At 30.0% G+C, this 20,400-nt stretch overlaps 1 protein-coding gene across 1 annotated transcript; it reads right to left on the bottom strand.

Annotated features, from left to right (window-relative positions):
- Nucleotides 1-14,946: 14,946 nt before the first annotated feature.
- On the bottom strand, nucleotides 14,947-18,710 carry LOC139900417 (uncharacterized). The gene is made up of 5 exons (XM_071883189.1): nucleotides 18,437-18,710; nucleotides 16,707-17,543; nucleotides 16,412-16,570; nucleotides 16,017-16,294; nucleotides 14,947-15,903 (listed from the first exon to the last, which is right to left on the bottom strand). Exons 1-5 carry the CDS (start codon nucleotides 18,708-18,710, stop codon nucleotides 14,947-14,949), a joined length of 2,505 nt encoding a protein of 834 aa, XP_071739290.1.
- Nucleotides 18,711-20,400: the final 1,690 nt, after the last annotated feature.

Raw genomic sequence — 20,400 nt, 5'->3', positions numbered from 1 at the left:
AACACTGCATACATCTTACTATATGTTGACGATATTATTTTAGTGACGTCTTCTACCTCGTTTCGTCACACCATTATGAGTCTTCTTGACAAAGAGTTTGCAATGAAAGATCTTGGGAATCTCAGTTATTTTTTGGGTATTGATGTTAAACGCAACTCGAAAGGACTTTTCTTGAACCAAACAAAATACGCTCAGGAGATTATTCAACGAGCAGACTTGGTAAATTGCAACCCGGTTAAAACGCCTGTCGATACAAATGGCAAACTCAGTCATTCCTCCGGTAAACCGTATTCAAACCCTACATTGTTTCGAAGCTTAGCAGAGACATTGCAATATCTAACCTTCACCAGACCCGATATTTCATATGCGGTTCAACAAGTTTGTTTACACATGCATGATCCTAAAGAATGTCATATGCATGCCCTTAAACGTATTATTCGTTATATCCAAGGAACGGTGTCCTATGGTTTACATTTACATAAATCCTCAATTGACTAGCTGGTTTCTTATACGGATGCGGACTGGGGTGGTTGCCCTGACACCCGACGATCCACTTCGGGCTATTGTGTATTTTTGGGTGATAACTTGATCTCTTGGTCTTCCAAACGCCAACCCACCGTCTCTCGTTCTAGTGCTGAGGCCGAGTATCGGGGTGTTGCAAATGTAGTTTTGGAATCTTGATGGCTTCGCAACTTGCTCTTGGAAATTTTTATACCTCTATCCAAGGCAACTTTGGTACTTTGTGATAATGTTAGTGCTATTTTTCTCTCCGGGAACCCGGTTCAACACCAACGCACTAAACATATTGAAATGGATATACATTTTGTACGTGAAAAGGTGGCTCGAGGACATATTTGAGTATTACATGTTCCTACTCGCTTTCAGATAGCCGACATTTTCACTAAGGGGCTACCGCGCATTTTATTTGAAGATTTTCGGGACAGTCTAAGCATCCGCTCTCCTCCCGCTTAGCCTGAGGGGCTATATTAGATATATACGTATTTAGTATGTATGTAGTGTTATATTTGACTTGTATAGATAAGTATAACTGGTCATAGATTACTTTCTGAAAGATAGCTTAGTTTGTTAACAGTTTAGGGTTGTGATGTATTATTTATACGGCAATTGCCAAGGGAATACACCAAGCAATTATCATAAACTTACAGATTCATTGAAGCATGATTCAATGAAATCGTAGTTAAATGTGATCATTATAATTAACGTTTTATACCGTTGGAAATTAAACTCATTTTTTACAGATAACGTAATTAAACTCATTTTTTTACAGATAACGTATATATAAATTTTCATTAATTTGCTAAGCAAGAAAACCTCCATTTTTAACGATAAAGTAGAACTAGAAAAAATAAGATATTTTTTAACTATACATAGAGGAATATTCAAATGAATCCAGCTTTTAAGTTGAAATCCAAGGAACCAATTAGAGTGTGACATGTGGCGCGACAATCACATGTGATCGAAAAAAAAAATTTAAAAAAAAAAAATTGATTTTTTTTTTCAAAAACTGTTTTTTTTTTTATCGAAAAATTTTTTTTTTCAATTTTTTTTTTCAATCATATGTTATTGAATTTGACATGCAGCAAATCACATGTGATTCTGCATGTCAATCACATATGATTCTACATGTCAAATTCAATCACATGTGATTGAAAAAAAATTCAATTTTTTTTTTAATCACATGTTGTGATGACCCGGGAATTCCCGACCAAATTTAAACTTAATCTTTATATGATTTCGATACGATAAGCAAAACCTGTAATGTTGAATCTCAAAAATTTTGAACTACTTTTATATATTTATTTAACGCTCGACTGTTCTCAACGATTCACGAACCTTTAATTGTAACCTGAAATGTAAATATAAATAATTATATATATAAATAATTATATTAAATATATTAATGAACTATTAAGTAATTTAGATTTTATGAAAGATAACTTTAAATAACTAAAGCTTGCTATTTTGAAAATATATATATATATATATATATATATATATATATATATATATATATATATATATATATATATATATATATATATATATATATATATATATAAATCTATATATGATTCCTAATCAAGATTATATTGTAATATATAGAATGTATAAACGTTAAATATTCAATGAAAGATATCACATAATAAATTATGTAATTATTAATATTTCATAAAGAAATAAATTGTCTAATAATATATTGAATATTATTACAAGATAAAAAGAAGATGGCTGTTATACTAATATTATTATTAAAAAAAAAACTTCATTATTAATATTATTAACATTAACAGATATGAAAATTTGACACATATAATGTGTTAAAAGCTTTATCATTCTTGTTTAATAATATCATTATCATCATTTTATCACTTTACTAATTAGTGTTAAGCATTATAAGTATTATTAAAATCATAATAAGAAATTATTACATGTAACTTGTTGTATTATTATTAGTATTATTATGATCATTGTTATCATTATAATTATTAACAATATTATCATATGATTATTATTTTTACTTCTATCATAATAGTTATTACCATTTTAATTTTATCATTATTAAATTTATCAAGATCATTGTTATTGTAACTATTAATATCATTAGTATTATAATTTTTATTATTATTATGATTATTTATTATTAATATATCTATTAATATTATTATTATTATTAATGCCATTAATATTAATATAGTTATTATTATTAGATATTATTAAGATTTTCATTAAGAATTATTATTATTATTAATATTATTATTATAGTACAATTTATTATGTTTATCACTAATGATATTATAGAAATCATTTTTAGTATTATTTAATAACATTAATATTAATATTAATATTATAAATTCTATTATTAAATTTTTATTAATTATAAGTATGAATTCTTACGCACGATTTTTTTTTACAGAATCAAAGTTGTTAGCTTTCATTTTCCTACTTTTTAGTATTTTGTTTCTTCTAATTGGAATTGTCTACCTCCATTATTACATAAAATTCGTGTCCTGTAATCAGAAGAGAAGAACACATATTTTTTTTCTTCTTTTACAGAACCCATTCCTCTTTACTTCCACTTTTTGGCCAAAATCAAAAATCGAATCAATTAATGAAATATGTAAATGTGAAGTTATTAGGTATCATACACTTAAACTTCCTGCAAAATTTCTGGATCCAATTTTCGATATTCATTGTGAATTCCTGAGTCAAAGTTATTTATTCAAAAAGTGAACCTTCGTTCATCAATCAAATTAGAACTTTCTGTGATGTTTCAAGGTAAATTAACGATTCCTATAGTTTCTAATAAAGATTTCAAACCACGTTCGTGTTATAATTTTTGTCCAAAACATACTTGAAATCGATGAACATTATTTTTTTTTTAAAAAAGCTTACGACAGCAGCTTTCTTTTTTGTTTTTACATTTTGTTTGATTTTTTTATTTTAATTACTCAATAATAACCTCTGTATCGATTCTAATCCGAAAATAATAATAATAAGAAATATATATATATATATATATATATATATATATATATATATATATATATATATATATATATATATATATATATATATATATATATATATATATATATATATATATAATTTTGTTAATGGATTGGGTGCTTGATCGATTGAAATTGGAAAGAAAAGAAAGAGGGTGAGAAAGATGTAGCGATTAAATAAAACTGGATTGGGAGTTTAACCAGAAAAGCAGGGATGGAAGAGGGGTTAAGGTGTATTGCAGGTGAGCGAGAGGTCTCGGGTTCGAGCCCCGTCGTGGACAATTCTTTTTAGAAAAAGTTTCAAAAGGGTATACACACTTGTATTTTCATTTTCATTAGTATTATTATTACTATTATTAGTATTAACATGATTTTAAGATTATTATTATTATTATTGTTATTACAATGTTGTTATCATCACTTACTAGTATTATTAAGTTACTAAATATTATCAATTATTAATATTATTAGTATTAACACTATAATTATTATTTGTATTATTAATATTGTATCATTATTGTTATTATTAACTATTATAAATAAGATTATGAACATGTTAATTATTGTTAATACTAACATAATATTATGAATATTATTACCATTCAAATAAATAAAAATTTTATTATCATTATTATTAAGATTAGTATTAATATTAAGCATTAGCTGTATTATTAAATTTTTGGTATAAACATAAGTGTTAGTGAAATCATTATTAGTATATCCTTAATAATAATATTACTATCATTATTATTATTATTATTAACATTATTAGTATCATTATTACTAAAAATTACCATTATCATTTGTGTTATTAGTATTATCATTATTAATATCATTATTAACATTATTATTATTATCATTTTTATTATTAGTATAAAGTATCAATATTATTACTAATATTAGTATTATCATAATTATTAATTACAAACAAGTAATCTCCATATAAAAATATATTTAACTTAACTATATTAACAATAATATATAAAATGATAATATATAAATGAAACTTATAAATTATAAAATATATAAATTACATCACTAATAATAATATGTGTTTAACCGATTTCGATTATATGTATTAATGAATATACATATGATATAGGTTCGTGAATCCAAGGCCAACCCTGCATTTGTTCAATATCGTAATATGTATTTTTACTACAAAATACAGTATAGTGAGTTTCATTACTCCCTTTTTAAATGCTTTTGCAATATATATTTTTGGGCTGAGAATACATGCAAATACTTTATTAACTGTTTTACAATATTTATATGCGTGAGTTTTCATTACTCCCTTTTTATATATATTTTTGGGACTGAGAATACATGCGCTGTTTTTATAAATGCTTTACGGAATAGACACAAGTGATCGAAACTACATTCTATGGTTGAATTATCGAAATCGAATATGCCCCTTTTTATTAAGTCTGGTAATCTAAGAATTAGGGAACAGACACCCTAATTGACGCGAACTCTAAAGATAGATCTATCGGGCCCAACAAACCCCATCCAAAGTATCGGATGCTTTAGTACTTCGAAATTTATATCATGTCCGAAGGAGGATCCCGGAATGATGGGGATATTCTTATATGCATATTGTGAATGTCGGTTACCAGGTGTTCAATCCATTTGAATGATATTTTTTGTCTCTGTGTATGGGACGTATGTTTATGAGAAATGAAAATATGAAATCTTGTGGTCTATTAAAATTATGAAATGATTGTTTATGTTAAACTAATGAACTCACCAACCTTTTGGTTGACACTTTAAAGCATGTTTATTCTCAGGTATGAAAGAAATCTTCCGCTGTGCATTTGCTCACTTTAAAGATATTACTTGGAGTCTTTCATGACATATTTCAAAAGACGTTGCATTCGAGTCGTCGAGTTCATCAAGATTATTATTTCGATAATTATAATTAGATATGTTACGAAATGGTATGCATATCGTCAATTTTCGATGTAAGGAAGTTTGTCTTTTCAAAACGAATGCAATGTTTGTAAAATGTATCATATAGAGGTCAAGTACCTCGCGATGTAACCAACTATTGTGAATCGTTTGTAATCGATGTGGACTTTGTCCGGATGGATTAGGACGGGTCCTTTCAGTTGGTATCAGAGCGGTGATCTTAGCGAACCATGTCTGCATTAGTGTGTCTAACTGATAAGTCGTTAGGATGCATTATTGAGTCTGGACTTCGACCGTGTCTGCATATCAAAAGTTTTTCTTATCATTTTGTGTCAAAAATTACCTGCTTATCATTCTTAGTCTAGACACATTTTACTGCATTAACTACATGAATAGTGTATAGACAAAATTCATATCTTAGCGTATCTGCTACTTCATATCTTAGCGTATCTGTTACTGTAACTTTGCCTGACAACTTCCGTAGATTCCTCCGTAACTTATGGGATTTTAGTATTAGATATGCATATGTAAATTATGTATTGCAGGGTACTAATCTACATCCTATAATCTATTTCTTATCGAAAATCCTTCATCTGATCGTACGAGATGAATCCTGCAACCAGTTCGAGTCCCTCAGATTCCGATAGCTATTCCGATAGTTATTCCGACAGCTATTCCGACATAGATGTTCACCTAAGCTCCGAAAAAGTGTCACCAGAATGAATCAATCAATCAGCCATTCCCAATTCATCTGATGCATTCGTAGTCGACTTAATCAATGGAGACGCGAAGAGGGCGATCCCTTCCACCAACCGAATTTACCTCTTGGCAATGAACTTGAAGCACTTATCGGCGAACCCGTCCGAAACACCATTTTCACCCTCATTTCCCAAATATCTCACCAAGATTACATTCTACCAAAAATTCTAAACCTTATTCATCCGCTCGTTCCGACCGAAAATCATCCTGGAGTAATAAGTCAACGAACTTCGCGATCGAAAAAAAAAAATCAATTCGGAGAATATGGTGCAAAACTTACCAGCTTCAGCAACATCACCGGCACCAATAGTACCATCAACAACTCAAGTCTCAACATCACATGTCTCAACATCTCATTCTGTACTTCAAGTATAATCATCGTTCTACATGACGTTCTACATCATTTATCTTCGTTCGACATGGCAATTATGTAATCTCTAATGTTTTAGAAATTATATATTCTTGTTCTAACGGTAAACTAAATGAGTTTAATATTATACTAACTCATTAATTCCATGATTACATCTGAAGAAAATATATATGTATATATGTTTTCATAAATATTGTAATTAAAAATTCTTTTGTACAAACTATTAATGGTGAAAATATTTTAACGGGTAGGTAATACCCGAGGAATATTTAGATTTCACATTAATAAGTTACATTGTACGTTCTTCGAATCTGTTTCAATAGTCATATACTATCCTACTTACATCCACCGATATACGAATCCGTTCACCAAAGAATAACTATTTTCATTCAAATTCAAATTTCATATTAGGATTTTGACATATCAGAATCCAACAAGTGGCATAATGAAGAAAAAATGGACACAATAAAAATTGATTAGAAACACACTAATTAACAATATGAAATTTTGTTAAAAATCCACGCTAACAAAATCCTAGCTAACTGTTCCTAGCTAACTGTTAATTCCATATTACATTTTATTTATCGCAATTTAATTATCGCAATTTATTTTATCGCAATTTAATTCTCGCAATTTTATTTATTGTTATTTAATTTCTGTTATTTACTTTACGCACTTTATTTATCGTTATTTAATTTCTGTTATTTATTTTACGCACTTTAAATATCGGGACACGTATTCAAGGTTTTGACATATCATATCGACGCATCTATATATATTATTTGGAATCACCATAGACACTCTATATGCAGTAATGATCGAGTTCTCTATACAGGGTTAAGGTTGATTCTCAAATAATATATATACTTTGAGTTGTGATCGAGTCTGAGACGAATACGGGTCACAATACGTAGTAATTAATTCCAATATTATATATTAAATTATATATGAATTATTGGACTGTCAACTGTGGACTATCAACTGAGGACTACCAACATTGGATAATTAAAATGAATTAAAATATTGATTGTAACATATGAAACAAAACAATTCTTCAAGTTGCCACTTGATCTCATTTTAAACCTCATTTGTATTTTGACGATTTCAATCTGCGTTCAAACCTTTCATGATTCTTGAAAACATTTCAATCGAGAGGATGAACCAATCGCACATCATGTACGGAAGGAAAGAGTGATGCATATAGCTATGCACCTGAAAATACTCGGAACCTGAGTAAACGTTTAACATGTATCTGTGTTAGATCCTTTAGCATTATTATTACCCAAAATAACTTCACAATCCCTTTTCAAAGTAGTAAATTTTGTCACAGTTCCAACAAGTCAACTCCGACTTTTCACTCGGTTTAGCTTATTTTAACCCTGATATAAAAGTTGCCTTTCGTCATCAATATCGGAAAACCGTTTATATCTCACTACATTAGCAGTAAACGTACCAGCAACCTCGTTGCTTCTTGGCTTAAATCTCTCTGACAAATTATTATATTTATTCATTGAAACCCTATCATATACTCATCAGCATCTTGTAACGAGAACTGCCATACCAATTACTGGAAATCAACAATCAGTACTTTGAAAACTCACAGCATATCTACATCAACAGTTATGTATGAAATTTATCTCTTAGAATTATGATCTCTCCTTTTGGAATTTTGAAAAGTACTCGGTCACAAATCAATACTCTGAATGTTGAAAAAGCTGAATGAAGCAGCAGAAACCATAGACAATCGTAAACGACCATAATCATCGAAAGTTTGACGATAAAGAATAGTATGTTGGAAAAGCTCAAAAAAGTTGGAACTGGAAAACGAATTGAGCTAACCATAAAGGAAACCAAGGAGAAATACAAGTAACATACCCTAAATTCATAGAACCCAGATAAATCTAGATCCGTTGAAATCTTTAGAGAATATCTTGCTCCGAAGTCATGTTAAAATCTTGCAGAAAATCTTTCTCCATCAACCATCGAACTTAGAAATTCCAAAATATCATCATCAATATCTTCGATATTTCTGAGGATATTTTCATAAATATTCTCGACCGAAATTATATACCTCTTCGTGCTTCTTTTGTATCATTATATCGGAAACATTCAAGAGAAAATGTAGTACCGAAAAGCAGATTATGCGAAACTATGAAGAAAGCCGTGAACAAATCACAAAGAATAAGTTTGACTTCAAATAATTCAAATGATTCAATGTCTGCTAAAGTCTTTAGTGAATATCTTGCTCCTTACTCTAAACATTTGCATATAATAGTTTCTATCATCCTCTGATCTTAGATATTCCGAGGTATTATCGTATCTTTCATTATAAATATCCTCCATATTTCTGGAGATATTTTTATAACTATTCTTATCTGAAATCATTAATCTCTTCGTGCTATCAGTATTACATCATATAGAAACTGTTAGTTTCTATATTCTGTAAAATTTCGAGATTAAAATATGAATGTTATTGAAGTAATGTTGGGAACTGATGCATGAGTTAGTATAATATAATGACACTTGATCAACGTGATTATATTACAGTAAGTCATGCTGAGTTTCTAATGGGACGTGATGATTCACAGATCTTAACGTCATCATGTGCCATGTTACATAACTCTTTCATTCTACTTAACTCCTGAACAAATCAAGAATATGTATTCTTGATGGTTCTATCTTCCATGATGTTGATAAATTTGAAAATCAAATCGTGCTATCACGTTCCCTCCTGCTTAGAACATTATAATCGTTCGAAACTCTATATCTACAAATTTTGGATCATTATTCGCTTGACTTGAAGTCGGGAAGAGAAAACAAAAGCATAGAGCTTTAAAAAATAAGGGAGAATATAAAGCCCGATAACAACACAGGAATTACAAATCGTGTATATCAATGTTTATCGTAACATAAAGACACGGGAGAATTAAAAACATTAAAACCCCGAGGGTGAAGTAGAAGGAAACAGATTCATCCGATGGTAATTGGAAAAGGAGAATGATTGTTGCGATAGTGATGATAAGGACAAGGATCAGAACTGGATTAAGCATTTTCACAATCTTTTGGATGTATGAACAAAGAAAGAAAATATAGGAATGGTGAGAATAATAGAACGGAAGAGTTGATTTATAATGGAAATATCAGTCAGAGTAATCGAGGCAGATCACCATATTTAATTATAGAGATCTTAATTTCCTTACTGGCCGAAGAATCAAATCTTATAGATTTCGAAGATTTTCTTTAAATCCCTTGATTTCCGGAAATCAACCTTGACTACGTCACCGGTTAAGTCGAACCTGCATTTACTCATTCTACTATTTCATAATAGTTTCATTCGTACTCTTCGATTAATCGAATTGTTTTATCCATATTACTCAGTGATGATAACACTATGTCTATCAACTCATATTCGTCATGAAAACATTTTTATTGTTAACCATGACCATCTCACTAAAATTTCGGGACGAAATTTCTTTAACGGGTAGGTACTGTGATGACCCGGGAATTCTCGACCAAATTTAAACTTAATCTTTATATGATTTCGATACGATAAGCAAAACCTGTAATGTTGAATCTCAAAAATTTTGAACTACTTTTATATATTTAATTAACGCTCGACTGTTCTCAACGATTCACAAACCTTTAATTGTAACCTGAAATGTAAATATAAATAATTATATATATAAATAATTATATTAAATATATTAATGAACTATTAAGTAATTTAGATTTTATGAAAGATAACTTTAAATAACTAAAGCTTGCTATTTTGAATATATATATACATATATATATATATATATATATATATATATATATATATATATATATATATATATATATATATATATATATATATATATATATATATGTGTATATAAATATTAATCTATATATGATTCCTAATCAAGATTATATTGTAATATATAGAATGTATAAACGTTAAATATTCAATGAAAGATATCACATAATATATTATGTAATTATTAAAATTTCATAAAGAAATAAATTGTCTAATAATATATTGAATATGATTACAAGATAAAAAGAAGATGGTTGTTATACTAATATTATTATTAAAAAAAAACTTCATTATTAATATTATTAACATTAACAGATATGAAAATTTGACACATATAATGTGTTAAAAACTTTATCGTTCTTGTTTAATAATATCATTATCATCATTTTATCACTTTACTAATTAGTGTTAAGCATTATAAGTATTATTAAAATCATAATAAGAAATTATTACATGTAACTTGTTGTATTATTGTTAGTATTATTATGATCATTGTTATCATTATATCATTATAATTATTAACAATATTATCATATGATTATTATTTTTACTTCTATCATAATAGTTATTACCATTTTATTTTTATCATTATTAAATTTATCAAGATCATTGTTATTGTAACTATTAATATCATTAGTATTATAATTTTTATTATTATTATGATTATTTATTATTAATATATCTATCAATATTATTATTATTATTAATGCCATTAATATTAATATAGTTATTATTATTAGATATTATTAAGATTTTCATTAAGAATTATTATTATTAATAATATTATTATTATAGTACAATTTATTATGTTTATCACTAATGACATTATAGAAATCATTTTTAGTATTATTTAATAACATTAATATTAATATTAATATTATAAATTCTATTATTAAATTTTTATTAATTATAAGTATGAATTCTTACGCACGATTTTTTTTACAGAATCAAAGTTGTTAGCTTTCATTTTCCTACTTTTTAGTATTTTGTTTCTTCTAATTGGAATTGTCTACCTCCATTATTACATAAAATTCGTCTCCTGTAATCAGAAGAGAAGAACACATATTTTTTTTCTTCTTTTACAGAACCCATTCCTCTTTACTTCCACTTTTTGGCCAAAATCAAAAATCGAATCAATTAACGAAATATGTAAATGTGAATTTATTAGGTATCATACACTTAAACTTCCTGCAAAATTTCTGGATCCAATTTTCGATATTCATTGTGAATTCCTGAGTCAAAGTTATTTATTCAAAAAGTGAACCTTCGTTCATCAATCAAATTAGAACTTTCTGTGATGTTTCAAGGTAAATTAACGATTCCTATAGTTTCTAATAAAGATTTCAAACCAAGTTCGTGTTATAATCTTTGTCCAAAACATACTCGAAATCGATGAACATTATTTTTTTTTAAAAAGCTTGCGACAGCAGCTTTCTTTTTTGTTTTTACATTTTGTTTATTTTTTTATTTTAATTACTCAATAATAACCTCTGTATCGATTCTAATCCGAAAATAATAATAATAAGAAATATATATATATATATATATATATATATATATATATATATATATATATATATATATATATATATATATATATATATATATAATTTTGTTAATGGATTGGGTGCTTGATCGATTGAAATTGGAAAGAAAAGAAAGAGGGTGAGAAAGATGTAGCGATTAAATAAAACTAGATTGGGAGTTTAACCAGAAAAGCAGGGATGGAAGAGGGGTTAAGGTGTATTGCGGGTGAGCGAGAGGTCTCGGGTTCGAGCCCCGTCGTGGACAATTCTTTTTAGAAAAAGTTTCAAAAGGGTATACACAATTATATTTTCATTTTCATTAGTATTATTATTACTATTATTAGTATTAACATGATTTTAAGATTATTATTATTATTATTGTTATTACAATGTTGTTATCATCACTTACTAGTATTATTAAGTTACTAAATATTATCAATTATTAATATTATTAGTATTAACACTATAATTATTATTTGTATTATTAATATTGTATCATTATTGTTATTATTAACTATTATAAATAAGATTATGAACATGTTAATTATTGTTAATACTAACATAATATTATGAATATTATTACCATTCAAATAAATAAAAATTTTATTATCATTATTATTAAGATTAGTATTAATATTAAGCATTAGCTGTATTATTAAATTTTTGGTATAAACATAAGTGTTAGTGAAATCATTATTAGTATATCCTTAATAATAATATTACTATTATTATTATTATTATTATTATTATTAACATTATTAGTATCATTATTACTAAAAATTACCATTATCATTTGTGTTATTAGTATTATCATTATTAATATCATTATTAACATTATTATTATTATCATTTTTATTATTAGTATAAAGTATCAATATTATTACTAATATTAGTATTATCATAATTATTAATTACAAACAAGTAATCTCCATATAAAAATATATTTAACTTAACTATATTAACAATAATATATAAAATGATAATATATAAATGAAACTTATAAATTATAAAATATATAAATTACATCACTAATAATAATATGTATTTAACCGATTTCGATTATATGTATTAATGAATATACATATGATATAGGTTCGTGAATCCAAGGCCAACCCTGCATTTGTTCAATATCGTAATATGTATTTTTACTACAAAATACAGTATAGTGAGTTTCATTACTCCCTTTTTAAATGCTTTTGCAATATATATTTTTGGGCTGAGAATACATGCAAATACTTTATTAACTGTTTTACAATATTTATATGCGTGAGTTTTCATTACTCCCTTTTTATATATATTTTTGGGACTAAGAATACATGCGCTGTTTTTATAAATGCTTTACGGAATAGACACAAGTGATCGAAACTACATTCTATGGTTGAATTATCGAAATCGAATATGCCCCTTTTTATTAAGTCTGGTAATCTAAGAATTAGGGAACAGACACCCTAATTGACGCGAACTCTAAAGATAGATCTATCGGGCCCAACAAGCCCCATCCAAAGTACCGGATGCTTTAGTACTTCGAAATTTATATCATGTTCGAAGGAGGATCCCGGAATGATGGGGATATTCTTATATGCATATTGTGAATGTCGGTTACCAGGTGTTCAATCCATATGAATGATATTTTTTGTCTCTGTGTATGGGACGTATGTTTATGAGAAATGAAAATATGAAATCTTGTGGTCTATTAAAATTATGAAATGATTATTTATGTTAAACTAATGAACTCACCAACCTTTTGGTTGACACTTTAAAGCATGTTTATTCTCAGGTATGAAAGAAATCTTCCGCTATGCATTTGCTCACTTTAAAGATATTACTTGGAGTCTTTCATGACATATTTCAAAAGACGTTGCATTCGAGTCGTCGAGTTCGTCAAGATTATTATTTAGATAATTATAATTAGATATGTTACGAAATGGTATGCATATCGTCAATTTTCGATGTAAGGAAGTTTGTCTTTTCAAAACGAATGCAATGTTTGTAAAATGTATCATATAGAGGTCAAGTACCTCGCGATGTAACCAACTATTGTGAATCGTTTGTAATCGATGTGGACTTTGTCCGGATGGATTAGGACGGGTCCTTTCACATGTGATTGATTACAATTACATGTTATTGGATTTGACATGCTAAATTTCAAAAAAAAAAAAATTAAAAAAAAAACTTTTCGAATTTTTTTTTAAAACAAATTGATTTTTTTTTCCAATCACATGTGATTGTCGCGCCACATATTGCGCTCTGATTGATCCGTTAGATCTCAAGTAAATTATTGGATTCAAAGTATTACAACTCACTCCCCATAATCATATTTTTCTTTTCTTTTTCTAAAATTATATTATCAAAACAAATTGTTAAAACAAAAATGTAGATACAATACACTAGTTAGATTCCATGTTGGTGATCATGTGTTTCTTAAACTTTTGTTAGTGGGTGCAAACGTTTATTATAGACGCTCTCGTGACATTGACATTAGATCAATCATCATTTCTTTTTAGAAATTAATTACAAGCATACCATTTATTGATTGTGTTGGTCATGTAGGCTTGTAAAGTTACGAAATTTTTTAATGAGAGTCGCTATGTATATTGGTCGTTAAAACTTTTTATACACAATCTTAGTTAACTAACTAAAATGGTCTAGAAAAATAACAATGTTATATGTAATTATTATTGAAATTATAGTGGTGACCAGGCATTTATGAGAACTACAACCGTAGTCTTTTGGAATCGATGGAATCACATCTAGAAAAAGTAAATAATCGTACTTAAAGAAACTCTAGATATGCCGCCTAATCATATTATTATTATTTTTTTTTTTTTTTTTTTTTTTTTTTTAAAGGCCAACGACAATTTTATAGAAGCACGAAAGATACAAAGAAACTCGTCCGTGTTGCAAAGAGAGCAACACCAAAACACGACAAAAATAGTTACAAATTACAAATTAATAAGATAGTAACTCGGGTGTGATAACCAAGTTAACCAATCCAACTTTGTTTTATTTTTTCCCAACCGGTTTGAAATCCACTCGAATGCTATGACTTGAATTTCATTTAGCGCGATCGGGCCGTTCCACTTTTTCCCATAAAAAAACCGAATTATTCCGGTTCTTCCAAATTTGGTACATAGTTATCCACCTCGTTGCTTGCCACACTTTTGCTCCAAGAGAACTCGCGATAGTGTTACCAACATCATTGACAAGCTCGGATATACTAAAACTTGAATACACGTTTAGACCCCACCATTTAAACACCCTTTCCCAAACGTCACGAGCATGCTTACAAAAAAGGAGAGTATGGTCTACCGATTCAAGGTCTTCATTACAAACGGGGCATCTAACATTGTCAAGATCAATACCCCGTTTGTCAAGTTCAACCCGAACCGGGAGTCGCTTTTTCCTCGCTCTCCACATGAAAATTTCAATTTTTTTCGGGACAAGATTGTTCAAAAGGTGAGGGTCATGTGAGGGTGTAATACCAAGTAAGTTTTCATCTGTAACCTGCGCAAGCTTCCTGACTTCGAAGATGTTGCTGTTCGAGAGAGTCCATTTCCAGGCGTCACTTGAGTTGCCGTCGAATTCCACTTCCATAACAGCCTGCTCCAGTTTCATTAGCTCATCCCATGTTCGTCCAATAGGATCACGATTCCAGCTCCATGCAAAGACAAAACTACCATCGATTTTTTTTTTGACTTGGTCCTTTACGGTTGCTGCTGTGTTACTTTCAAGTCTATAAAGCCTTAGAAAAAGATTGCAGAGTTTACCACCGTTGATCCATTGCTCGTTCCAGAAAGAAATTGTTCCCCCATCCTCAATTTTCCTAACGAAAGAGTTAGAGAACGGGACATGGAGGTCTTCAAGAGATTTACCTGTTAACACGATATTTCGCCAAGTACCTAACGTTGATTGATGAGTAAAACTATCACCCAACGTTAGGCCCCTGCAAAATCCATAGATACTACGAATGACCTTAGCCCAAAGGGATGTAGTTTCGGTTTTAAACCTCCACTACCATTTCCCTAATAAGGCTAAGTTTTTTGCATGTAAAGATCCAATATTAAGCTCCCCGCTCCGGTAGTTGTTTAAAACACACTCCCATTTAACCCACGAAATTTTATTACAAGACCCAAACCCACCCCAAAAAACGATCTCCTCACCCTCTCAAGAATTTTATTCACACAAGGCGGAGCGCGAAAGAACGAAAAGTAGTACAACGGGAGACTATTGAGAACCGATTTAATGAGAACCAATCTTCCTCCAAATGACAGCGAGCGCATTTCCCAACCCGATAACCGAGAATTGAACTTTTCAATAACCGAACACCAATCCTTAGCTCTATTCATTTTCGACCCAATTGGCAACCCGATATATGTGCATGGAAATTTACCAACCTTACACCCTAGATAATTCGCAATGGAAAGCACTTCATCATGGTTTACCCTAACACCAAAAACACTACTTTTTTAGAAATTAACCTTTAGACCCAAGGCAAGCTCAAAACACTTAAGTAGGTTACCAAGACTATTGACGTTCACTCTACTCCATTCACCGAAAAAAATCGTATCATCCGCGTATTGCAAATGAGAAACAATGACCTTATCATTACCCACGTCAATCCCTTTGAAAAGTCCTTTCTCAACCGCAATTTTTGTGAGAATATTCAATCCCTCCACCGCTAAGATAAAGAGAAAAGGCGAACCCCCTTCCTAGAGAAAATTCTCGAGTAGGCGACCCATTAATGAGAATCAAAACGGAGGCCGATTTAAGGCAACAAAAAATCCAATTACGTCATTTTTCACCGAATCTCATACATTTCATAACTTCCATTAGAAAACACCAATTAATACTATCAAAGGCCTTTTCGAAGTCCATCTTAAAAATAATTCCTTTCTTCTTGTTAACTTTCAGAAAATCAATTGTCTCATTTGCAATTAAAACACCATCGAGGATGTACCGGCCTTTTAGAAACGCACTTTGTTCCGATCCTACAAGCGAAGGGATTACTTTCCATAGCCGATTCGATAGGATTTTTGAAACAATTTTATAGTAACTTCCAATTAAGCTTATCGGTCGAAAATCGCCAAGTCCCACCGGGTCCATTTTCTTCGGGATAAGAGTGACAAACGAGGCATTACATCCTTTCGTTATTTCACCATATTCCCAATACCAATTGATTGCATCAACGAGAACATCTTTCACGATATCCCAAAATTTTTTATAGAATCTCAAATTATATCCATCCGGGTCGGGTGCCTTATTGTCAGCACAATCATGAATTGCGTCGTACACTTCCTTTTCTGAGAATCTGCATTCAAGTGCACTTGCATCCTCACTAGAGATAGATGGGTACTGCAAATTTTCAAGAGAAGGCCTCATGTGATCAATCTCTTCAAACAATTTTCTGAAGTGTGAGAAAGCCTTGTCTTTGATGTCATTTGGGTTTTCGTTCCACTGACTGTTGATAGTAAGCCCACGAATATTATTCTTGTTGTAATTGTTGCGGATAATGGTGTGGAAAATTTTTGTGTTTTCATCACCCTCAATTGCCCATCGAATTCTTGATTTTTGCTTCAACATTTTTCTTTTCATTTTTTCCTTTTCAGCCCATATTTTCCTGTTCTCTTTCCACGCTTGCAGCTCAGCTTCACCTAGTTGACAGTTTTTAGCTTTAAGTTCAAGGTTAAGTGCCTAGGGATGGCAATGGATCTAAAAAAATCCGAGATCCGCGGATAGCCGCGCCCGTGATGGGCGGATAAAATCAAAAATCTTTACCCGCCGGTGGGCGATGGATTTAATCTTTTACCTGCTGATGGGTCGCGGGTGGGTGATGGATGTAATAGATCCGTTACGGGTAAAATCCGATCCGAAAATCTTTCATACCCGTTTGAATAATCCACGGATATACCCGTTTTAAATGGGTGAAAATCTTCACCTTGAATAAATGGTCAATAGGTAATAATTTACTCCGTATAAGTTTCTACATTCCTCATACCATTTTGGTATCGAACTTTAGTAACTAAAGCATAACTACACATTACATGTATTATATAATCAAACATTTTGTTGTTTGTTTCGTTAATTAGACTATCTTAATAAATTTAATTTTTACCTATCATTTAAGTAATTCGTCAACCTACTGTATGATTAGGTTTAGCAACTAAAATTTGATTGTTAATTAACATTGTAGCTTTACATATATTAACAAAAAAGTATAATTAATATATGTTTTCTCACTTTAATATATCATATATATGGGTATATGATTAGATGATGTTTTTCATGTCACTTTGAATTATTTAATGATATTTATTTTTAATTTTTAAATATTTTAATTAACATATACTTCATGAATAAGATCTGCGGGTAAACCCGCCACCCGCGAATATCTGTGGGTATGGGCATGGATCTAAAAATAAATCCGTTAAACAAGATCCGCTAGTTAATGGATCTTCAAAAAATCCGCGGGTGCGGGTGACGGATGTAGTGGATCCGCGCCCACGACCCGCGGGTGCTATCCCTATAAGTGCCGCTGCTCTAAAACCCTCGATATCTTGGTCGAGTTTCCCAAATTTTTCCTTACTCCTTGATCTAAGTTTGACTTTTAGATGCTTTAGCTTGCTTAGAAATAAGAAATCTTTTTTGTGTCCTGCTTGCATTGAACCCAGACTAACAGTTTCACTCCATGAGTTGGCTACAATCTTGGAGAATTCAGGCTCATCCATCCATGAATCAAAGATTTTAAAGGGTTTTGGCCAGAAATCTTTTTCTTCATCCTTCAAAAGAATTGGACAGTGATCCGATGTGAGTCTATCCATGGCCACAACTGATAGGTTCCCCCATATTGAAATGAACCTCCGATTGGAATGTCAATTAGACTGTTTTACATTATGAATTCATTAAACTTCTTAGCCCTTCCTTCTATAAACACACAATTAAGTCTTTTCGATTCTTCTCTAACCTCGTTGAAGTCCTCACAAACCACCCATGCTTCATCACTATTCCTCTCTATAGCCTTTGACAACAAGTCCCAAAGAATTTGCTTTTTGACATCTTCATGAGGACCGTACATGTTAATAACATTTAGCAAATCACCCGAGATTTTCCATTTACCTTTAACACCTATCACTCTATCGAAAAAAATAGTATCCAAAGCCTCAAACAAAGAAGTGTCCCAAATAAGAAGTTGTCCACCCGATTTCCCAACTATAGGCTGTTGAATGAAATCACACTCACATGACCCCCAGAATGTTTGAACCCACAATTGATTAACCATATGTAATTTTGTTTCTTGCAGGGCACAAAACGTAGGTTTTTCTTTGGATATCAATCGTTTTGTTGGACCGTATTTACTATCTAAACCTGACCCGAACCCTCGAATATTATATGATAAAATCTTCATATTAACACTATACTATTCGACTTAGGGTGGGGGTAGCCTAGACACCTAATGGCTTCTTCTGCCATTTGAGCCCTAATTGACACCCATACTTGTATACACCATCAGAAGATAGTGAATTTAAAGGACATGATGCACCATTATCACTGTTTTCGACACATACCTTGTCTCCAACTGAAGCGTCCCGTTCATATTGATTATAAACGTCACGTACTTATTGGTGTCATTGCGAGGTATTGACCTCTATATGTGACATTTTTCAAAATCTGCATACGTTTTTATGATACAAACCATAACCTTTATTATAAACAAAGGCTTAAACAACATAATAATGATTATCGTTTAGCGATAATCTTAGTCTTACAAACTTTACATTTGATAATAACAATACGATTTCCAACATATTTCACATTACAAATCTTTCGGTATGCAGTTTTATTTTGGACACAAATATGCATACTCCAAATCCTGCTTCAATTCGGCATAATGCAGCGGAAGCTTTTAATTATCACCTGAGAATAAACATGCTTAAAACGTCAACATAAAGTTGGTGAGATATAGGTTTAATGCTAGCAGCGTTATTGATGTCGTGCGAGGTGTACGTGAAATACTATATATTTTTGATACGAAAAGCGATACAAATTACACAAGTTTTAATTATTTATTTATAGAGTGGGATAAACCTAAACCTTGCTACAACACTATAGGCAGTGTACCTAATCGTAGAGCAGTGTAGTTTTTAGTAAGTCCGGTTCATTCCATAGGGAATCTTTTAAACAAGCTTAACGCTATATATTTAAAAACTATATTTGTAAAAATACAAAAATATATATAAGTAGTATTATTATTATAAAAGGGGGTTTTTACCGTTTAATGACCGGTTTGTCGATTTTAAAACTTTTAGTCGCAGTTAAAATCTAATGTAAAATATTAAAAATAAATACAACTTAATTTAAAGCGTAAAGTAAATAACGATAATGAAATTGCGATAAATAAAAGTGCGATAATTAAAAAGTACGATAATTAAAAGTGCAATTAAATACAATAACAATAAATAAAAGTGCAATAATTAGAAGTGCAATTAAATATGAAAATAAAGGAATTATGCT

The sequence above is a fragment of the Rutidosis leptorrhynchoides genome, chromosome 3 (assembly GCF_046630445.1).
Source record: "Rutidosis leptorrhynchoides isolate AG116_Rl617_1_P2 chromosome 3, CSIRO_AGI_Rlap_v1, whole genome shotgun sequence".
Taxonomy (NCBI): domain Eukaryota; kingdom Viridiplantae; phylum Streptophyta; class Magnoliopsida; order Asterales; family Asteraceae; genus Rutidosis; species Rutidosis leptorrhynchoides.
The sequence above is the reverse complement of the archived record's forward strand: the minus strand, read 5'-3'. Positions and strand labels throughout refer to the sequence as shown.

Bases quoted from the DNA above. Each gene is read 5' to 3' on its own strand.
- LOC139900417 (XM_071883189.1), bottom strand. From the start codon at position 18,710: ATGGATAGACTCACATCGGATCACTGTCCAATTCTTTTGAAGGATGAA. The intron at 16,295-16,411 runs GTAACCTACTTA...CGAATTATCTAG, and splicing joins AGTGAACGTCAATAGTCTTG to GGTGTAAGGTTGGTAAATTT. The intron at 15,904-16,016 runs GTAATAAAATTT...GGGAAATGGTAG, and splicing joins TTGGGGTGGGTTTGGGTCTT to TGGAGGTTTAAAACCGAAAC.